The sequence below is a fragment of the Mesocricetus auratus genome, unplaced genomic scaffold (assembly GCF_017639785.1).
Source record: "Mesocricetus auratus isolate SY011 unplaced genomic scaffold, BCM_Maur_2.0 Super-Scaffold_4256, whole genome shotgun sequence".
Taxonomy (NCBI): domain Eukaryota; kingdom Metazoa; phylum Chordata; class Mammalia; order Rodentia; family Cricetidae; genus Mesocricetus; species Mesocricetus auratus.
The window spans coordinates 71,059,760-71,078,098 of NW_024429182.1; the positions used below are offsets into that span (position 1 = coordinate 71,059,760).

Consider the following 18,339-nt stretch of genomic DNA (forward strand, 5'->3'; position numbering starts at 1 on the left):
TTAGTATCGGCCTTTATTGAGATGTCAAGGTACAAAAAGGCCGTGGGACAACAGCCCGAAGACATAACCCAGAGACTAAGAACTTCAGGGTTCTTAGATGTGATGCTGTGAGCCTTTAGGCTATGAGGAAGGTGGTTCACTGTTTGGGTGATCTCTGGACTTCAGAAAGGTCCTATATTTGGTCAAAAACTGGCTGCCCAAAGTCTTCAGCTCTTGCTGGAGTTCTTGCAGAGTCTTGTCTTGTTCCTGCTGCCCCCCAAGCACGAGCGGCTTGTAATAGTTGATGTACAAGTTCACCCAGTCATCCACCACAGTCACCATGCCTTCTTCAGGGATAAGGGGGTCACTAAAGACCTGGGGGTGGGGGTAGAAGAGAGAGATTAGCAAGGGAGAATGTGCTTAGCAATGTGGAGTGCCAGGATGGTCTTATAAACGCTCACATCCTCTTTTCTTGAGTTTGCATTCCCTGTTTCTAGACATTTGGACCAATGTCACCATTGCCCTTGTAGTTTCAAATGAACTTTCTCTACCCTCCCAACACACACTCTGTCCATCTCTGTCCTTTAAAACAAACTGCGCCAGCTTACCTGCTGATCCAGCAGAACATTAAATTGCTTTATTCCTGTAGAAATCAGCTCCTCATTGGTCTGAAAAGGGGCCATCTGTCAGTTAAAGAAAGAGGTAAAATGTCACCTTTTCTTTCACACCCGAGTATCCTCCCAGTTCTCTCACCCCTTACGTGCCCTCAAACATCCCCGAGGAAGGAGCGGGAAGCCTCCTTTCCGGAACCTTTTCAGTCCTGCTCTGTTGGAAGTCACACTTCTACCCATGTGGGCTTACCTTCAAATCCAATGGTGCTGAGCTTGCCCGCCCACACTCTTCAGGGTTGGTGTGTCCTCTGCACCAAGCTAGATGTAGGCAGAGTCCAGGGTTAGCTTAAGTCGGAAACGCCCTGCTTGGAGGTCCTGAAGGAGTATGATAGGTCATCTTGGGGCGGGGAAGGTGGGTGGTGAGGCTTCCCTGGAGTTAGAAAGATAGAGACACCAAGAAAAAAAATAGATAAATGAAGACAGAAAACAGCAAGAAACAAACCAGGAACACATGCTTGCCCTATTCCCTACAACCCCAAACCAGTCTCTATATTTTAAGGAAACAAACATTTACTGGACCCCATTACGTTATGGGTACTTTTGTGTTACACACAATGACATTTGTTTCTCCGTCTACAGCTCCCATATTCATAGCAGTTTAGAAGCCAGACTACCATCCCCCACTCAGGAGGCAGAGGAAGGAGAATCAAGTTAAAGGCCAGTACTAGGCTATATCCAAACAAAACCTTGTTCTCAAAAAAGAAGTTTATGCTACTTTTCTTCTCTTTTGCCATTTTATGTATTCTTTTATGCCAGGCATTTTTTCAAGCAAGTATTTATTATAAAAATCCCTTCAGAAAATGTAGAATATATACATAATGGAGCTTTGCAACTATAAAGAAAAATGACATTATGTCTTTGCCGCAGCAGAGCGAAGGAATCTTTGAATCACTATCTCCAAATCATTTGTAACATCTAAATAGTTATGTCCTAGGCTGGCAAGATGGCTCACTGGTACTTGCTGCCAAGACTGATGACCTGAGTTCAATGCCTGGGACCCACATTGTGGAAGGAGAGAAATGATTGCCACAAGTTGCCTTTTGATGTCCATATGCACACCATGGTGTATATGTATATCTCTCTCATACACATACACAAATAAATAAAAAATAAGTAAGTAAAAGTAAAATAGTGTATACCATTAGCCAAATCTGACTTAGACCCCTACACATATAATCTGTTTAGCCCTCACCCTGACCCTGTCTGTATTGTTTCCATTTTTTAGATGGAAAAACTGAATGCCGGAGAAACAAGTAACTTTCCCAAGATCTCACAGTTACAAATATGTCTTCCAAGTAAGGCCCTTGGGTGAATTCATTCATGGAAAGTGTCTTCAGGGTTTGGTTTATTCACAGAAGCTAGCATAAAGAATATAGCACAGTGTTGAGCAACCTTTGACTTTCTCATTCTTCCTGGGAACTCAATTTTTCACAGAAGTGCTAGTGTTTATCTCAACCTTAGACAGACTCTGTGTGGGGTCAGATACAGAGGCATGGGCTGGCAGGGTGCTCCTAGCCACAGTTTATGATGAAGCCAGAAGCCCTTGAGAATCAGAAGTTTCCAGAATGGAGTTGTTATCGGGGTCAAACGGAGTACGGTTGGGGGCGGGGTGACCATCCAAGAATGCCAGGCAAAGGAACAATGATACTTTATTTTCTGATTTAAAGAGAAAAAGGAGATGCTTTTGGCAAATTCCTACTTTAGGGCTAGGTCCCTAAAGTTGGTGGGAAAGAGAAAGAGGAGAAAGGAAAGGGGTGAGTTTGGAGGGAGAGAAACCTTGTGGCTTAGATTCTCCTCCTAACTCCATGGAGCAGCCCTGCTATGAAACACACAAGAACTTCCCTGTACTTATGCTGTTTTCTGGAACTGTTCCTGCAACAGCTGGAAGTTCTCACTCCCCAGGATCCTTAGAGGCCTTTTGGAAATAACACTCTAATCTGGAGAACTGAAGGACAGAGGATCTCCTCACAGTGTTAGGGAGCCAAGGAAACAAAGTGGCTAAAGCCAATGAAAACCATCTGGGTGGGGAAGGGCTTTATAGAGAGGAAAGCCAAGCAGCAAACAAGAAAGCGCTAATAGCTGAGGAGATTTTAAAAACAAAACCCCGATGGCTGGTGCTTTCCTGGGGCCACTCCAGTGGCTGTAGCTGGTTGAGTTACTCTTAATCTTGATGTCTTCAGCCCTGAAGGGAAGAGAAGCAGTTTAAGTCAAATCAACCTTGTTCTAGACAAAGTGGTTCTTAATGATTAATATATCTGCATGCAGAGTTGGGCAGAAATGGTCTGAATCAAGATTAAGGTAGCAAAGGACACAGAGACCTGGCAGAGATGACATTGTTACTGGATCTTACTCTGTTTTCCCCCTCAGTGCCCAGTCCTGGTGTTCTCTATTGAGTGAATTCAGGTGAGACACAGTGTGGTGTAGAAGATGGAGTTTAATGCATAATAATAAGGGATGAGAGTGGACAATGGCCAAAGAGACCTTTGTGGAGAGTGTGCTCTCTAGGGGTAGGGATGGACAATGGTCAGAGGGACTATTTGTATCACCCTACATGTTTAGGGGGGCTATTACATGACAGCCCTACATGACCAAACAGTGCTTGGCTGAATCTATTTGGGCTCTCTCCTCAGTTCTACCCTTCCATTCTTGGAGAGCCCTTTACTCTTTCATAACAAGCTATCTACTTCTATTCCATGCCTAACTTAAAAGACATGAGTTTTCTCCATTGCTCCTCCTAGTGGTTGCCAGGATTTCTGTTCAACCTGTTCCTCTTAAATTAATAAAACTATCCTCAAGATTCCTGTTCATTCCATTTCTAAATAAATTCTTTTATTAAAAGATTGTATTACTCCCCCCTCTCTCTGTCTCTGTCTCTGTCTCTCTGTCTCTGTCTCTGTCTCTCTCTCTCTCGCTCGCTCTCTCTGTGTGTGTGTGTGTGTGTGTAAGTGCACATCTTGTGGAGTCAAGAAAGAGGGTATCTGAGCTCCTGAAGTTGGAGTCACAGGTAGTTTGTGAGCTGACATGAGTGTGGGAACCAAACCCTAGCCTTCTGGAAGAACTGCATGTATTTAACCACTAAGCTATCTCTCAGCCTCTAAATTCTTTTAATTAAAGAGATTAAGAAGTTTCCATGGGAATCTCAGTTTCCCCAGTAACAAAATAACAACAAACGTTGGCAAAGAACTCTTATATGCTGCTAGTGAGAATGTAAACTGTTGCAGCTGCTATTAAAAGCATAAGAAACAAACAATAGAACCACCACATGATTACAGCTTTGCTACTTGTAGGTATACACCAAAGGACTGTGGCCTACCAAAGAAATACCTGTACATCTGTGTTTATTGAGGCAGTATTCACAACAGCTAAGAAATGGAATCGGCTTGGGTCTCTGTTAGTACACAAATGGGTAACTAAGTGTGGAATAACAGTGGAATTTTATTCAGCCATAAAGAAAAGTGAAATCATGACATTTGCAGGAAAATGAGTTTAAGACTGTTTCAGAAAGACAAATTTACTCAATTTTTTCTCATATGCAATTCCTAGATCTGAACTTCTATATGTGTGTATGTGTGGGAGGAGCTATAGGTCATGAAGTTAGAAATGGAACCATGAAGAGGGAAGAGGGGATCTTCAGGAGAGTAGAAGACGAAAACCATGTGACAAAAAAGCAACATGTGTGTGTGTGGGGGGGGGTAGGTGTCTATCCAGTAAGGAGTCAGGCAAGGGAACAGGGGAGGCGAGTGGTGAAAGAGAAACAATAGGAAGAAAGTATGTATAAGATGCCATAATGAAGCTCACTAAGTCACTAGCTAATTTTAAAAATTTCAAAAGCTATATTGTCCCTAGCGCCACAGGGGTAAAAAGGCACCTGGGACCCAGAGAAGGATACTTTTCAAACTTATATAGCCAAAAATTTGAGATCGGAATGGGGTCTTGATCACAACTACTTTGCCAGGAAGGCATCGTTCCCTCTCCCAGTTGTTGGAATTTACAACAGTCTGATTTCCAAGACTGTAAAGGAAGATGATTGCTCCTCTGCGGCCGCCGTAGCCGACCAGGAAATGTAGTTCCTCTTGTTTTTTGCCGCGTTGGACTTGGACGGACCCGCTACTCCTGGGCATGGCTGACTCTGCAAGCTTGCGAGTGCAGCTGTGCACGGAACAGTTTGGTTCCCGAGCCCCGCGCGGCTGCCGCGCTGCCGCCGACGGGAGTCTGCAGTGGGACGGGGCTCGGCGCTGGGGCTGGCTCTCCGGGGCCCCGACCGCGAAACCCGGGCAGGACGCGGGTGCAGGCGGGGGTCCCTGGGCAGCGCTGCCCGCTCTTTCGGGCCTCAGAGCCGTGCTGCTGCCTCAGGGCTTCCCAGACAGCGTCAGCCCGGACTACCTGCCCTACCAACTGTGGGATTCCGTGCAGGTGTGGCCGGCCGACTGCCGAGGGGGTGGGGGTGAGGGGCGCCTAATAGCTGGGGACCAAGGGAACCGGCCGTTGCGGTCCACGTTTGCACATGGAAGGCTGGGGTGCACCGCAGAGTCCTGACCGTTTTCCAGGTCACACCACTGCGGAGAGCTGGTATGGTACAGTAGGCCCCCTGCTCCTGCGACCACGCCTCACTCCACTCCTTTTCTCTCCAGGCCTTTGCTTCCAGCCTCTCCGGCTCCCTAGCCACCCAGGCAGTATTGCAGGGCTTAGGGGTAGGCGATGCGAAAGCCTCTGTTTCAGCTGCCACGTCTACCTGGCTCCTGAAAGGTGAGCTGGACCCGGGAGCCTTACCTGTTGCACTTTCTTTGTCTCTCTCTCTGTCTCTGTCTCTCTCTGTGTGTCTGTGTCTCTGTCTCTCTGTCTCTGTCTGTCTGTCTCTTCCACTTCAAATCATCGTAGTCTTGCCGTTCCGCAGTGTGTGGTTATTGGTGTGTGTTTATTGCTGTCTGTTGTCTGATGAGACAGCACACAGAAGCTACGTGTCCCCATGCCTACAACAGTATTCTCGTTGCTCATAGTTGGAATACGTCACGGGCGAATCAGCCCAAAAGACACAACTTGTTCCCCTTGCAAAGTTCAGAATCCTCAAGTCGTCTGGGTCCCTCCTCCTTAAATTAACTTTAGTCCTACTCTGTGCAGGATTGCAGAGAAATGCAGCTTATTACATAAAGCTGCCAGCTTCTTGGGATGGTGAAAATTGGATACCTCAAGTTGGGGAAAGGGGATCTAGCTGGACCTAAGTTGGTGAGGTTAAAATGTATTCTGACTCCTCTGGGGTAGAAGACAGTGCTGAATCAATGATTACAGTAAGCTCAGAGTGTACAGCTTTTCGATAAAAAAAAATCACCAAGAAAAAAGTTAATTAAGCACCATGCCACCTGAGAGTGAAGCAGAGAAAAGGGATATCGCCACTAGTTTCTCGTTTAGGTCTTGTGGTTCAGTCTTCCGGCCTCTGCCGGCTGTTCCCAGTGGTATTTGTAGTGGGAGTTCCCGAAGAGCTTTGCGCTTGGCTTGATTCCAGGTGTGTTAGCACCTGGGCCTTGCTCTGCTTTTTGTGACTGCTACCTTGTGTATGGGCTACCTCCTGTTTGGAGTATATGAATCTTATCTGGGAGTTTCTTAAAGGTTGAAAGCCTATGAAAAACTTGGTTGAGGGAGGACTCAGAAAAGTGAGGTGCCTGTGACTGGGAACTGCTTGGGCGTTTGTCTCTTTGGGGAGAGTCAGATAAGAGGTTTTGGGATGTGGAAATTGACTTGTTAAGGTGTAAATTGTGTAACAATAAAAAGTTTTTTGCAAAGCTACATTCAATCAGTTCACCAGAAAGGCTGCAAAGGCCAAAAATCATCCTGGAGTGACCCTGTTTCTTCCGATCCTCGTGAACTGAACACCTGATGCCACAGGTATTTAAAGGAAACCTAGGGGCAAACTCATCCTCTCTTCATCGGTCTGGCCATGTCTTTGGTGAGCCTCCCTGAACCCTTTGGACATCAGGAGGCTTCTGTCTATGCCCTAACTGTTAGAACTGAGCACACTGTGTAGCTACGGGCCATCTCTTGAAAGAACATGTTAGAACAGAAGTGATCCATGACTTCTTGTCCTCATTGTCTTTTAATAATGGCAATAATAACAATAGCTGCTGCCGTCTTTAAATTTGCTGATTAGACATCATAGTAGCTGTAGGACAGGTGTTGCTGTTTTCCCTACTTTATAGCTGGGGAAATAGAAGTGTCGAGGTTACACATCTGATAAGTTATACTGCCTGGATTTGGACATAGGTGACTTAGTCCTTTTCACAGTATCACACTGTGCTTAACGTCATCTTTTCCATTGTTCTCCTGTTAGTCAAGGTTCAAAACTGCGGTTGAAGTCTGGGTCAGTATTTTAGCCTGGGTCAGTGTTTTAGTATCATTTCTAAGCATCCCTTTCTTACCACCAGCATGTTGCATATGCCTAACAGGTTTTTAAGAAAAGCTGAGACCATTTTAAGATATGAAAGTATATTTACTTTAGAACCTGTTACTGGTGTTAAAAGAAACCCTCTTTATTTAGAAACGGTTTAACAAGCTTGTTTCCCTCAAGGATAAGATTTTATATGCACCACATAAGTACCCTTGGAATTTTTGTTGTTGGCTTGTTTTTGACACAGGATCTTCTGTAGCCCAGGCTAGCCTAGAACTACATGTATCACTGGAAATAACCCCTGTTTCTTCACTTGGAATTGTAGGCATGCACTACCATACCTGGCTTTAGAATGTATGTTGTAATCATTTTCAGACACATACTGTCCTGATTGGTTGGCTAGATAGTTTTGCTTAGTGGTTTTTGTTTGTTTGCCATTAACTTGAAACAAGCTAAGATTATTTGATAAAAGGGAACCTCCATTGAGAGCATTCCTCTGTAAAAGTGGTCTGAGCCTGTGGGAACTTTCTTAGTTGATTGATGTGGAAGGGCGCAGCCCACTGGGCAGTGCCATCCCTGGGGAGGTTGTCCTTGAGTATTAAGAAAGCAAACTGAGCAAGCCTGTAAGCAGCATCCTCCTGGCCTCTGCTTTAGTTCCTGTCTCCAGACTCTTGCTCTGTTTCACTTCCTGCCTTGACTTCTGTCAGTGGACAGTGACCAGGGCGTATAAGCCAATAAACCCTTTCCTTCCCAAGCTGCTCTTGGTCATATGTTTTATCACAGCAATAGAACCCCAGCTAACTCACATGCTCTGTTGGGACCATATTAATTGTTGTAAACAACAATAGTAATATCACTAGCAGCTAGTATTTTAACAGCCTACTGTAGGCCAGGCATTTTGCCCTCTTACACATAGTTTGTCTCTCAATGCCTACTGTAGCCAGTTTGATGACATTATTTATTTTTCAGACAGAGAAACTCCAATCAGTCCCAGGCCAAGTGACTCTTGTGTCTCCTTTTTTATGTTTTTAAGAATTTCATGTGAATGCTGCATTTACATAATTTACCTTCCTCTTCTCCCTTCATCACCCCACTCCTGAAATTCACAGCCTCTTATTTTTAATTATTATTGTTACACACACACACACACACACACACACACACACATACACTCACACGGGGGGGGGGTGTTCATTTAATGTTGAATAGGATTATCAGGGAGCACATTATTCCTAGAGAAGAGAGTTTCTCTCTCTCAGCAACTAATAATTGCCTGTAGCTCTTTATCTGGGGGTGGAGCCCTGTGAGCTCCCCCCCCCCATCCATACTGGCAAGTAAGCTGGCATCATTTTCAGGTCTTGTTTAGGCAACCATATTTGTTGAGATTTCATGAGTTCCACCCCCTGTCATACAGTGAAGGCACCATCTCAAAGAAGACTTCCTGGTCCTCTGGCTCTTACACTCTTTCTGCCCCCTTTTCTAAGATGCTCCCCTGAGCCTTAGATATAGGAGTTGTATTGTAGATGTATTGAGGTTAGGAACCCAATAGTCAGCTGTTCTCTGTATTTTGACCAAATCTGCTGCATAAAAATGGTTTTTTGTTTTCGTTTTTTAATGAGGGATGAGACCTGCTTATCTATGGGCATAAAAATAAGAATTTAGAGTACAGTTAGAAATTATACTGGTTGAAGGAAGTAGAATCAATGGCTTCACTGGGCATGGGGACTGGGCTCCATTTGCAATACCAGGCATAGGAGTTTGGAGAGATGGCTCAGCAGTTAAGAGCACTGGCTGCTCTTCCAGATGCCCTGGGTTCAGTTCCCCTCACCTACATGGCAGCTGCAACTGTCTGTAATTCCAGTTCCAGGAAGTCTGACATCCTCACATAGACATACGTGTGAGTCCAACACCAATGCACATGAATTATAAATAATAAATCGTTAGAAAACATACCAGATATGAATTTCCTATTATTGAGCAGGACGTAAGTCGAATGGGTTGGTTAACCCCAGAATATAAGCACCACCATTGTACCTTTGGGAATATCATGCCATTCTAGTCATTGTGGCCGTGGGTGTTGCAGTTAAGTAGGACTATTGGTTGCTTTTCTCCCTTGGTGCCTTACATACTTCTTTCAGACGCTGGGAGAGTAGTCCTGGTATTTATTAGCTTCTGTATGCTGAGTCATCCCTGACTCTCTGGGATAAAGCCAACTTATTCATGATCTTCTTGTTATATACCTATATTATGTTTACTGGTATTTTATGGAGGGTTTTGCATCTGTGTTCATGAGGGATATTGGTCTGTAGTTATCCTTTTTTGTTGCGTCTTTACTGTTTTTTTGAGACAGAGTTTCTCTGTATTGCTTTGGAGCCTGTCCTGGAACTCACTCTGTAGACCAGGCTGGCCTGGAACTCACAGAGATCCACTTGCTTCAGCCTCCCGAGTGCTGGGAAAAAGGCACACGCCACCAACGTCCAGCTGTCTTTACTGGTTTTGATTTTGGAGTGACACTGGCTTCTTAGAAGGAGTTTGAAAGTGTTCCTTCTGTTCCTATTTTGTAATACTTTCCCTAATCTTTTAGTTTTTCAAGTCAGGGTTTCTCTGTGTAGCTTTAAATAAATAAAAGGTATATGTTGATTGCTGCCACGTTTTTTTTCTGTTTGTGTTCTTAGTTATATACTGTGTTTCAGTAATTATTGCTTCATTTGTTTTCTTTTTATAGTCTCAGCTATGCTGATTCCTCTCTTCAGTATAAAGTATTGCTTCCAGTATTCTCTGTATGTCTAGTTTAGTGTACGTGAGTCCGTCCCTTTAGCCTATTTCTTCATCCTTCAACTATGGCAGATTGTTTTGCTGGGTCTAAGAGTCTAGACTGGCAGTAGGTTAAGTGCATTGCCCCAGGCTTTTCTGGTTTTTAAAGTTTCCATTGAGAAATCAGTTGTTATACTGTTGTTTTTCCCTTAATGCCTTCAGTACCCATCCCTGTTCTAAGTATTAAGTACTTTGACTATAGTATGTCCTGGAAGTTTCTTCTCTGGTCTTGTCTATTTGGTGTTATGTGTGTTCCTTGTATCTGTCTTTTCTTATTAGGGAATTTTTCTTCTATGATCTTGTTGAAGATCTAGTTTATGTCATTAACCTGGGATTCTTGTGTATTTGTTCCTTTAATTCAAAGATCTGGTCGTCTCATGGTGTTCACAGTTCTTTGGTTCGATTTGTTGTTGTTGTTTTGGTTTTGTTTTTTTGAGACAGGGTTTCTCTGTGTAGCTTTGGAGCCTGTCCTGGAATTCGCTCCATATACCAGGCTGGCCTCGAACTCACAGAGATCTGCCTACCTGTGCCTCTGCCTCCCAAGTGCTGGGATTAAAGGTATAAGTCATGACTGTCTGGCTCCTTTTGTATGTTTTTAAATTTTTTTATTATTTCCTTGAATGATCTAATTCCTCTACTCTATCCTCAGATCTTGATCCATTATAATTACAAGGCTTCCCTCCTGAGTTTTCTAATTAGGTTATTGAGTTTTTCAATTCCATCTCAATTTCATCTTAAGTTATCTTCAATGTTTACATCTCTTCACCAACTTAGTATTTCAGATTCTGAATTGTCTCCATTAGTGTTTTCCTGGACACCATTCAGGCATTTATTGTTATCCTGTGTAGGTGGTTGAGCTGACCTTTGAGTCTTTCTTGAACTCCTTTAATTCTTTACTAAAGTTTGTGGTTCTTTTATATTTGGTGTTCTGGGTTCATGTAGTTCTCACTGGAGAATGTTTCTGGAGGACTACTGCAGTTGAGTGAGGACATACTCTGTGACCTTTTATATTGCTATGTGTTCATGATGTGGCCTGAACATGTGGGCTTCTTTGGTTGTGTGTCTGATGTGAGATTATGGCCTGCCTTAGGGTGAGCTGGTTCAGGAGCTGCATGATCGAGGCTAGGCTAGGAACAACCGATGGATGAGCTGCTGGAGATGTTGTGGAGGTTGGTGGGGTCAGGGCAACTGAAAGGTGGTGCCACACCCTACACATCCAGATGTAGGCCTGCGAGTGCGGCAGTGGCACTGACATGGGTTGGGGTCAGAAACCCGTTCGGCAGAGGCGGTTTGTGAGCTGCATGTCCCATTCTTTGCGCTTCTTACAGGGACTTTACAGTAGGTCCACATATAATTTGCGGACAGGCGATTACTAATTCATCAATTAGACTGAGAAAGCTCTAGATCCTCAACTCTACTAATTATAAGGCAAAGAAGAGGAGGTGAACATTAAGTTTCCTATTATGGTAGGCAATATTGACTTTCAGATAACAGGCAGGACATTTTGCCATTATTTTACCACAATGCCACTCTCCAGACTGTGATGAAGGCCCTAGAGACTGCTTCTATTGATCCACAGACATCCCCTTGTTTCTGTCAAATGGCCCAAGTTGGATGTATGCCCTGTTGGTGTAAGTGTGCCACTAAAAGGAAGAAGTGGAGTCTGTCCCAGTCACTCCCTCTGGATCAGTAATAGTAATCTTGCCATATTCAAAAGTAAAAACGGATATAATAAAAATCTCAAACATAAACACATTGTTTATAATATAATGTACTTAAAGGGAAGAAGTTCACGTGAGTTTTAGAAAGTAGGATACCTATAAAGTTGCTTTGCTGGGTATTCCAGGACCAGGCAAGGGACAGAAATGGAGAAGCAGACTGGATAGGAAAGTGTCGTGCACATAATAGCTTTTGAGTGATTGTGGTAGTGCGGGAAGGTGATCCCATATCCCTCAAGTCCAGGATTCAGTGGGTGTGCTAGAAGGCACGTAAGCATGGAGGCTCTGCCAGGGCTGAATGTGCTTAGTAGTAAAGAAAGGGGAGGCTCTTCCTATAGTTTTATATGGTGGGACCTCCCAGCTTAACTTTCTTTCAACCTTCTCTTTGCATTCTCTACTTAAGGGTCTGTGCCCTCAAACTCAAACAAGATGGAGCCCTCCACCTCTTCAGTCTCTCCTTTCCAGTGCCATCCTGGGAGTTCCTCCCAGTTGTCTGTTTCTAAGACATTCCTTCCCTGTAATCCTACTGCCAGGCCTAGTGGATGCTGTCTCCACGTAGGGATGGGCTGAATTAGCAGATGTCTTCTGTGGGTCAGACAGTATTGCCTTTTGCAGAGCTACTCAGTTCTACCATTCTGTGATAGAAACAGCTATAGTGCAGACAAACTTTTGAATGGTTGTGCCGAGTAGATAAGTATTCCTCAACCTTGTAGTTGTACGACTTCCTGAAAAGCATATTGCGCTGTATGTGGTTTCTATGAATTAATTAGTCCTTCATACAAGATTATGACACTAAGTATTTATCTGTGATATTGTGAGTAATTGGCTCATGTCATTGTCCCTGTCTAATATGCAACTGAGTAGATCTACCAGAATGTTATGAACTCCTTATCTTTAAACATTCACATCATTTTAGTGTTTCGCTGTTATTTGACAGCATTGCAGGCTGAGGATGCAGCTCTCTTCATGGAGTACCTGTCCAGCGAGGTTGCAAACAACATTTCTTGTCTACTCTATACACAGGCACATAGCTCTCGTGTGCCGGAAACTGCTGGCCTTGGTGCACCCCTCAGTATTAACTCTGTCTAGAATTTGCCACACCAGATGTTTTCCCAAGGGCAACGTGACTGGAAGTGAATCAGCCAGTTCAGTGCCAGTGTCTGTGTTGCCCTGCAGCTCCTGAGCTCCTTTCTTGTCCTTACGATGCCTTCTTCTCGTCCCCAGATTCCACTGGCATGTTGGGCCGCATCATCTTTGCCTGGTGGAAAGGGTGAGTTTGTCTCTCTTCCGGTCAGCTGGCTCTGGTAGTGCTTCTCACTGGCACTGGTAATAATGCAAGCCTTTGTTTGTTGGAGAAAGTTCAATGGAAAAAAAAAGATCTATGCAAAGTGCTTAACATTTTGTATCCTACTTGCATTTTGTATCATCTCCAATCCTTGTAAGCTTTTTGGATAGGATTGAACATTTTGGAGATGCCATTCTGGGGTTGTAGCTCAGATATAGAGCATTTGCCTTGCCATGGACAAGGCCCTGGGTTCAGTTCCCCCAAACTGAAAAGAAGATGACAACAACACTTTTCAAGATGTGAAATATACCTAGAAGCGGGAAATTATTTTTCCCAAGCCACTCACTCTGTAATTGCTGCGGTGGGACCGAGACCTTTCTTCTTACCATGCCATCAGGCTGGGTAAGTGGGAAGAGTGCCCATGTGTTCAGCAACTCCCCTGGGCACATATAGTATACCCTAGATAGGGCTCCCCCTCCCTCTGAGGGATTCCAGATGAAGATCCAAAGCTAGGGGTGCAAATCTGGGCTGGACTACACTGGAGCATCTCCTAACACTAAGATCTTAGAGAAATTACCTTCAAGTGTTTATGCACGGGCCAGAGAATAACTTTAGAATGGAGACAGAAGAGGTAGCCACCTATAGTGGTGTATAACAGAAACATCCTCGGCCTGGATAGTGGTGCCCAGACATTTCTCTTGGTCTTTCTCCCCACCCATCCATTGTTTGGTGAGCCAGGAGAGCCTGGGCTAGCTATCTGTACCCTGTGTTACACTGAGTGTGTGTCAAGCAGTCCCGGGTATGTGGACTTTGGCCTGGTTACCTTTGAAGAACACAAGAAAGGAAAAAAAGGAGAATTGTCCAGAAATAGCCTCTTCAAAGGTTGCCCGGGGAGTGGGAAAACAGCCAGTAAACAGGATTATTTTTCCTTGGAGCCAGTAAGAGGAGATATACCCAGCAGTCACAGATGACCCATATTTCAGGCAGCCGTGACAGTCTGAAAGAAACACTGGCAGAGAAGCAGATACGAAGTTACCTTTCAGAAGGGCTTCATCTGGAGAGGGAGCTTCCTGCCTTGCGGCAGGAGATCAATTAGGAAGGATAGAACATCCTGCCAAGGCCAGCATGGTGGGGCCCCAACAGAAGAGAACAGGCCTTCCTTTCAAAGCCCAGAGAGAAGCTAGGTGAGGGAAGATGACAGCCATGCATGTACAGTGTGGCAAGAGGAGCCCAAAGGAAAAACCTTCAAATCCTCCAGATCTGACTTTCATAGATTTTTTTCAGAGGAGTATCAGCAAGTTCCACACCACACGATTTAGTCTGGACAATCTGTTGCTAAGGGGGATGGAGCCAGCAGTAGATAGGGCTTGGACTTGCTCTGCAGCTCAGCTGGGAAGGGCTGCAAGGCTCCAACAGCTGCTGTCATAGACCTGCAGCAGGCGTGGCCCGATTTCCCGGATAGTGAAAAGCAGCTAGGGGATTTGTGATGTAACAGCGACAGGCAGGGTCACAGCTGTATGGTTGGAAGCACATGTCCTCCCTGAGCCCTTTAGACCTCACCATGATGAAGGACAACTCCCTTAGAGCCCACAGCATTTTTCTTTGTTCTAAATTATAACTTCTTATCCCCAACAGGAGCAAACTGGACTGTAACGCGAAGCAGTGGCGGTGAGAAGGGACTGGAGAGAGGGCGGGCAGTCTGCCCTTCCCATGAAAGCCTCTCCTTATGACCTCTGCCTCTGGGCCTTCCCCTAGGCTCTTTGCTGATGTCCTCAACGATATAGCCATGTTCCTGGAGATTATGGCTCCCATGTATCCGATCTTTTTCACCATGACTGTCAGCATCAGCAACCTAGCCAAGGTACCCACCCCTGGGGCACTTCTGTAACTGAAGTAGGTCCTTAATGATGCTGTGTGTGGACCCTGTACTGAAGGCACTTCTGAAAGGGAAACAAAGTTCGTGTGTGCCTACTCAGACACGGATGAGTTTGCTGATCCTCCTTTGACAGGACAGACCTTGTACCTCCGCCAGCCAGTGCAGGGCCATGTTGGGAAACCATAGTGGTGAGGGAGCCCTGAGCTAGAGCTGGAGGACAGTCCGACACCAGCGTCTGGGGCTAGCTTCTTTTCATTCTTCCTAAAACATCTCTTTCGTGCCTACTACATGAGTGACACAGACCACAGACTCTCCCATCTTTAAAGGAAATGATGCATAATTACACAAATATTTATAGAATTGCAGTTCTTGGCATACCAGATGGGAAATGGTCTGGGGCTGTAGGAAGGCCCTGCCTGAAGCTGAGTCCTGAAGAAGGCGCCGGGTGGGGGTGGGGGGGGCAAGGCGGGTGGGGGGAGGGAGGGGGGAGGGGGGAGGGCGAGGGGTGATATGGTGAAAGAACGAAATCACACACACAGCGATCCACAAATCACAGCAGATTCAAATCGAGAGGCTGAGGGGCCACTGAAACAAACGTAAGCTTTCCCTCTGTGATAGGGGTTCACTTGCCGTCACAGCTCCTGGTGAGGAAACAGGCCTAGCAGGGTCAGGAGAAAAGCCCACCATGGTCTGGTATGTAGAACACAGTAAAGCTCCATGACTCAGTGCTGGACCCATCTCAAGGACCTATCTGTCAACACCGCACCCAAGCAGCCACTTTTGGTATTTGGGGTCAAGTAGTCTTTTTGTTTAAGGGCAAGTGGTAAATGCTGCACACACCGCATCCTTCACCTCTGCTTTTGTAACTAGAGTAGGAAACACCAGAGATAAACACTGCTGTAGCTGTGGACCAAGGGTTATGACTGTTGGCGTGTCTCTCAAATCCTGCATTAAACTCTTCTGAGGCCTGTGTGACTACCAAATACTGCAATGGATGACAGCCTCTTTCTGGCTGCTGTAGCTGTGGATGAAGTGCTGGTCACAGAGTGATCTCAAGGGGAAAGACCTCACTTCATCCGCAGCTACAGCAGCCAGAAAGAGGCTGTCATCCACGCTTCCTCCCAACTGTCACCTCCCCCCCTGTTCTTAGGAGTTTCCCTCCTACTTCCACTCATCGCCCTGTCTCCCGTCAGCACCTCTGCTGAAGAAGCAGTTCTTTCCTAGGTAGTATAATCCCTCTTTAGTCCTTAACAAAGTCTAATAGTCTTTGGAAAGTGGAAGTCATTGGGCCAGCAAGATGGCGGCACCAAGCCTGCCAACCTGAGTTCAGTCCCTGGGACCAACATGGTAAAGGGAAAATCAGGGGCTCCTACAAATCCTTTAACCTCCATGCATGCATTACTACAAACATGCACACATATACAATAAATAAATATTTTAATTAAAAATAATAAAGGTGGAAATCAAATTGAGTTACTTATCTGACCCATTGCTTTTTGTGACCGTAAAGGCTTCCAAGGCTCCACTTGGACCAGACTGTGCGCTGCCAGTCACTCCAGCCTCATTTTGTGCCACTTTTCTCTTGTTTTTGAACAAATTAGTTCCTCTACTTTCATAGCTATACACGCGTTTCATCAAGAAATTGTGTCTGACTTTTAGCACAGCCTGTCATTCTGTCATCTACAAGAGGCATGATGAGCAGAGTCATCAAACTAGTGACTCTAGTTAATGGATTTTGCTACTAGAGTTCTCAGAAGGAGAGGTGTAAGTACCTCACTCCAGTGCCCCTGGAATAAACTTGGATTGGCCTGAAAGGCTAAATGGGGCTAAACTGGGGCAGGGCGAAGACGCACTTATACATAGGTGAGTAGAGATCATACAGGACCTCATTGTTCAGTCAGAGAAAGGTTGCAGCCAAAGTGAGAAAAGGAGATGGGAGGTATTGCTTAAAAATATCTCTGTGGAGGCACACACCTGTGTCTGTAGCATGCTGGGGTCTGGTGCAAGTTCTAGGGCAGCCTAGGTTATATAGCAAGACCCTGACTCAAAGAGCAAAAAAAGATATTTGGGCAGGAAAGGAAGTTGGAATTCCCTACAGTCAGGGCCACAGGGTGATAGTGGCAGGCAAGGCTTTCGTTCTTTTCATGGAGCAAGATAGGGAGCATGCGCCTAAAGACACAAGTCAGGGACTGGCTTTGGTTTTTGCTGGAGGGGAGGGGTCACCTGAGACCAGCCGATTTCCGAATGGTTTGAGTTATTTATGTGCTCATCCACAGAAGGGTCTGCATTCCTACAGCACATGGCTGCTCTGAACTTCAGTCTTCTCTTTTACCCCCCAGTGCATTGTGGGTGTGGCTGGTGGGGCCACTCGAGCGGCACTGACCATGCACCAGGCCCGAAGAAACAACATGGCTGATGTGTCAGCCAAGGACAGCAGCCAGGTGAGCATCAAGCACTGGGGAAACAGTGTGAGGTAGGGAAGGGGCTGGAACAGGCCGCAGTTGGGAAGTATGGAAAGAGGTCCCTGAGTGCTCCTGGGAAAGAGGTGAGTAGGGACTGTAAGTGCCCCTGCTGTGACTCAGGGTGTGGGGCAGATCTGACACCACAACACAGTTTTGGAGACAAGTTCAAGCTCATTTCAGCCCCTGCTCACTGCCTATTGGCCAAGAGAGAACCTTTGCCCTCTCTAGGCCTAATTCCCACCCTGGGAGCTGGTTTTACTGATCACAGTTGGCAAGTTGAGGTGTACTCTGCATGTGGGGTTGTTGGGGTCACCAGCCAGAGGCCTCCACTCCTTCTGGCCCAGCACCTTCCCCCTAACTGTGGGAGCCTGGAGCAGAGTCGGCTGGGAGGGACAGCCCTAAGATTGATAGGTGGTAGGTTTTGCCCCAAACCTCTGTGCTAAGTGCTCTCTGGGCTTTCTCATTTAACTCACACCTATCCTGTAAAGTCAGCACTGGTAGGACTCTGGATCACAGCTGAGGAACGTAAGGCTTGGGCAGGTCCCCGAAATGTGAAGGGATGTTGTTGTTGTTATTATTTGTTTATTCCTATAGTCGTCGAATCAGTTTAGAAACCTATTCTATCCGGTCCTAGTTCTAACCTTATCTTACATTGTTTTGCTCAGTAATCCTTAACTAATATTTATAAAGCATTAATCACATGTCAGGTATATCCTCTCCTTGAACTAGTCCAGTCCTTACCGTGTTATATGTACCTGTTGTGACCATTTCACAAATAAGGAACTGAAGCACGGAAAGTCCCAAGTTCAGCTAAGTCCCTCCTCTCAGGCGTTGGTTGAACTAAATCAAGTGAAATCCAGGTCTTTCTGTCCAGCACCTCCCAGTGTCTCATGTTAGTTCTCCCTGTCTCCCAGTCCTGCCTCAGTCCCCAAGCTATGTTTCTGTAGAGCTTCGTCACTGAGGAAGAAATGTGTCACCAGGGCACTGTAGACCATGTGCTTAGTCTCTGGCCCCTGCTTTCTGTTTGTTTCCAGAGAAAGTGAGATTCCCTTTGGGGGTTATTAGTCTCGTTAATAAAAGAATTTAGAAACAGATTCACTGTATATGAGAGGGTACGGTGAGGAAACTACTAAAATGGTCACTTAATTATTAGGG

At 45.5% G+C, this 18,339-nt stretch overlaps 2 protein-coding genes across 6 annotated transcripts in view; one reads left to right on the plus strand and one right to left on the minus strand.

The window, feature by feature from the left end:
• On the minus strand, positions 1-5,620 carry LOC101841405 (alpha hemoglobin stabilizing protein). Of its 5 annotated transcripts, XM_040753437.1 has the most exons (5): positions 5,421-5,620; positions 2,754-2,832; positions 841-1,020; positions 588-662; positions 1-354 (listed from the first exon to the last, which is right to left on the minus strand). In XM_040753437.1, the coding sequence occupies exons 4-5, from the start codon at positions 660-662 to the stop codon at positions 121-123; spliced, it is 309 nt and encodes a 102-aa protein (XP_040609371.1). In that variant the 5' UTR covers positions 841-1,020; positions 2,754-2,832; positions 5,421-5,620; the 3' UTR covers positions 1-120. The 5 variants fall into 5 exon arrangements, with proteins under 5 accessions (XP_040609371.1, XP_012967883.1, XP_040609360.1 ...); XM_013112429.3 differs by lacking the exon at positions 2,754-2,832; XM_040753426.1 differs by having other exon boundaries at positions 841-2,832.
• Rusf1 (RUS family member 1) overlaps positions 4,704-18,339 on the plus strand; it is a 21,418-nt gene continuing 7,782 nt past the window's right edge. Inside the window, exons 1-6 of the mRNA XM_005064317.4 lie at positions 4,704-5,063; positions 5,282-5,396; positions 12,786-12,831; positions 14,482-14,514; positions 14,602-14,707; positions 17,062-17,163. Of these exons, the coding sequence (XP_005064374.1) occupies positions 4,770-5,063; positions 5,282-5,396; positions 12,786-12,831; positions 14,482-14,514; positions 14,602-14,707; positions 17,062-17,163 (696 nt within the window). The 5' untranslated portion in view covers positions 4,704-4,769. The remainder of the gene's footprint in view (positions 5,064-5,281; positions 5,397-12,785; positions 12,832-14,481; positions 14,515-14,601; positions 14,708-17,061; positions 17,164-18,339) is intronic.